This window comes from Cystoisospora suis (genome assembly GCF_002600585.1).
Source record: "Cystoisospora suis strain Wien I chromosome Unknown contig_3243, whole genome shotgun sequence".
NCBI lineage: Eukaryota > Apicomplexa > Conoidasida > Eucoccidiorida > Sarcocystidae > Cystoisospora > Cystoisospora suis.
The window spans coordinates 1-1,417 of NW_027156038.1; the positions used below are offsets into that span (position 1 = coordinate 1).

Sequence of the window (1,417 nt, forward strand, 5' to 3'; positions counted from 1 at the left end):
ATCGATCTATCTATCTATCTACCGTTAATCGATCTATCTATCTATTTCTAATCTATCTATCTATTTTTCTCTCTCGCTGCTTTTCTTCTCTTTTTGCCTCGACTTTTCTTTCTTCTCTTGACTCCATCATCTATCTCTTCTTTCTTATCTCTTTCTTATCTCTTTCTCTCCCACTCTGTCTTTCCCACTCTTTCTTTCTTTCTTTCTTCCACATCTCTTTCTCTCTTTCTCACTCTTTCTGTAGGGCTGAGGTAGCGGCGTTCCTTCGAGTGGAGCCTTCGATGGCGTTTTACTTCGGAAGCGGTTGGCGACCCATTCCTTTGGAACAAACCTTTGTTGGGGTGTTCGAGAAAGATCTTTCTAAACAGAAGAAACTTCTCAATGAGATTTGCTATGATAAAGTGGTCGAAGCTGTCAGAAAAGGCTACCAAGTGATGGTCTTCGTGCATGCAAGAGGAGAGACGCTAGCCACGGCCGAGTTTCTTATTCGACAAGCGCAGGCAAAGAAGCAACTCTCTCTCTTCACTGAAAAGGTAGGGAAAGAAAGAGAGAGAGCGATGATAGACAGAAAGAAACAGAAAGAGATAGTGAGCTAGAAGGATACAAGAAGCAAGAGAGGAAGAGGTTATGGGGAGAGAGAGACAGTGATACATACATAGAGTGAGAGATAGAGAGTTGATAGAGAGATTGACAGATAGAGAGGAAGATAGATAGATAGATACATCCATAGATGGAGGGATAGAGAGATGCTTTCCTTTTCGTCCGTGTATAGGCTGTCTTAGTTTATTTGTCTTCTTTCTTCTTTTCCTGTAGTGTCTGTTTCACCTTAAATCTATGTGGAAAATGTCTTGTAGACATTTCATATGTGGAGGTACGTAATGTATCTAGTCAAGCTCTGTAGCGATAGACCTAGGTATGTGCATAGATTAATGAGAAGAGATTGAAGAGAGACTACAAATGCCTTGATCGATAGACTCGAGAAAGCTCCAAGATACACTACAGACTGACTAAAGATAGATGAAAGATTAAAGATAAAGATAGATAGATTAAAGATAGATAGATAGGTCAGAAGGAGGAAGGTAGGTAGGTAAATCGATATGTGTATTGATAGATCTGTATGGGAATCTTTCTATATGACGGGGTGTATAGGGAGCATTGTTCCACTTGCTAAAGAACCTGCTTTTTCTTGTCTCTCATACAAGAATCGTAATATATGTCTTTTCTTCTTCTTTTCTTTCTTCTATCATGGATCTTCTTTCTCTTCTCTACCCAAGCATACGCCAGTACGTACTCCATACCTTCACATATAAGTGGATATGTATCTGCATTGGTGTTTCCATCTATGTAGGGTATATATATAGATCACCCGATACCTCTCGTTTTTCTCCTTCCTGTCTTTCTTCTTCTTTCTTCTTCT

At 39.7% G+C, this 1,417-nt stretch overlaps 1 protein-coding gene across 1 annotated transcript in view; it reads left to right on the forward strand.

The window, feature by feature from the left end:
• Positions 1-245: 245 nt before the first annotated feature.
• Positions 246-1,417, forward strand: part of CSUI_006401 (activating signal cointegrator 1 complex subunit) — a gene marked incomplete at its 3' end in the record, with an annotated part of 4,128 nt that continues 2,956 nt past the window's right edge. Inside the window, exon 1 of the mRNA XM_068066561.1 lies at positions 246-533. Within this exon, the coding sequence (XP_067921463.1) occupies positions 282-533 (252 nt within the window). The 5' untranslated portion in view covers positions 246-281. The remainder of the gene's footprint in view (positions 534-1,417) is intronic.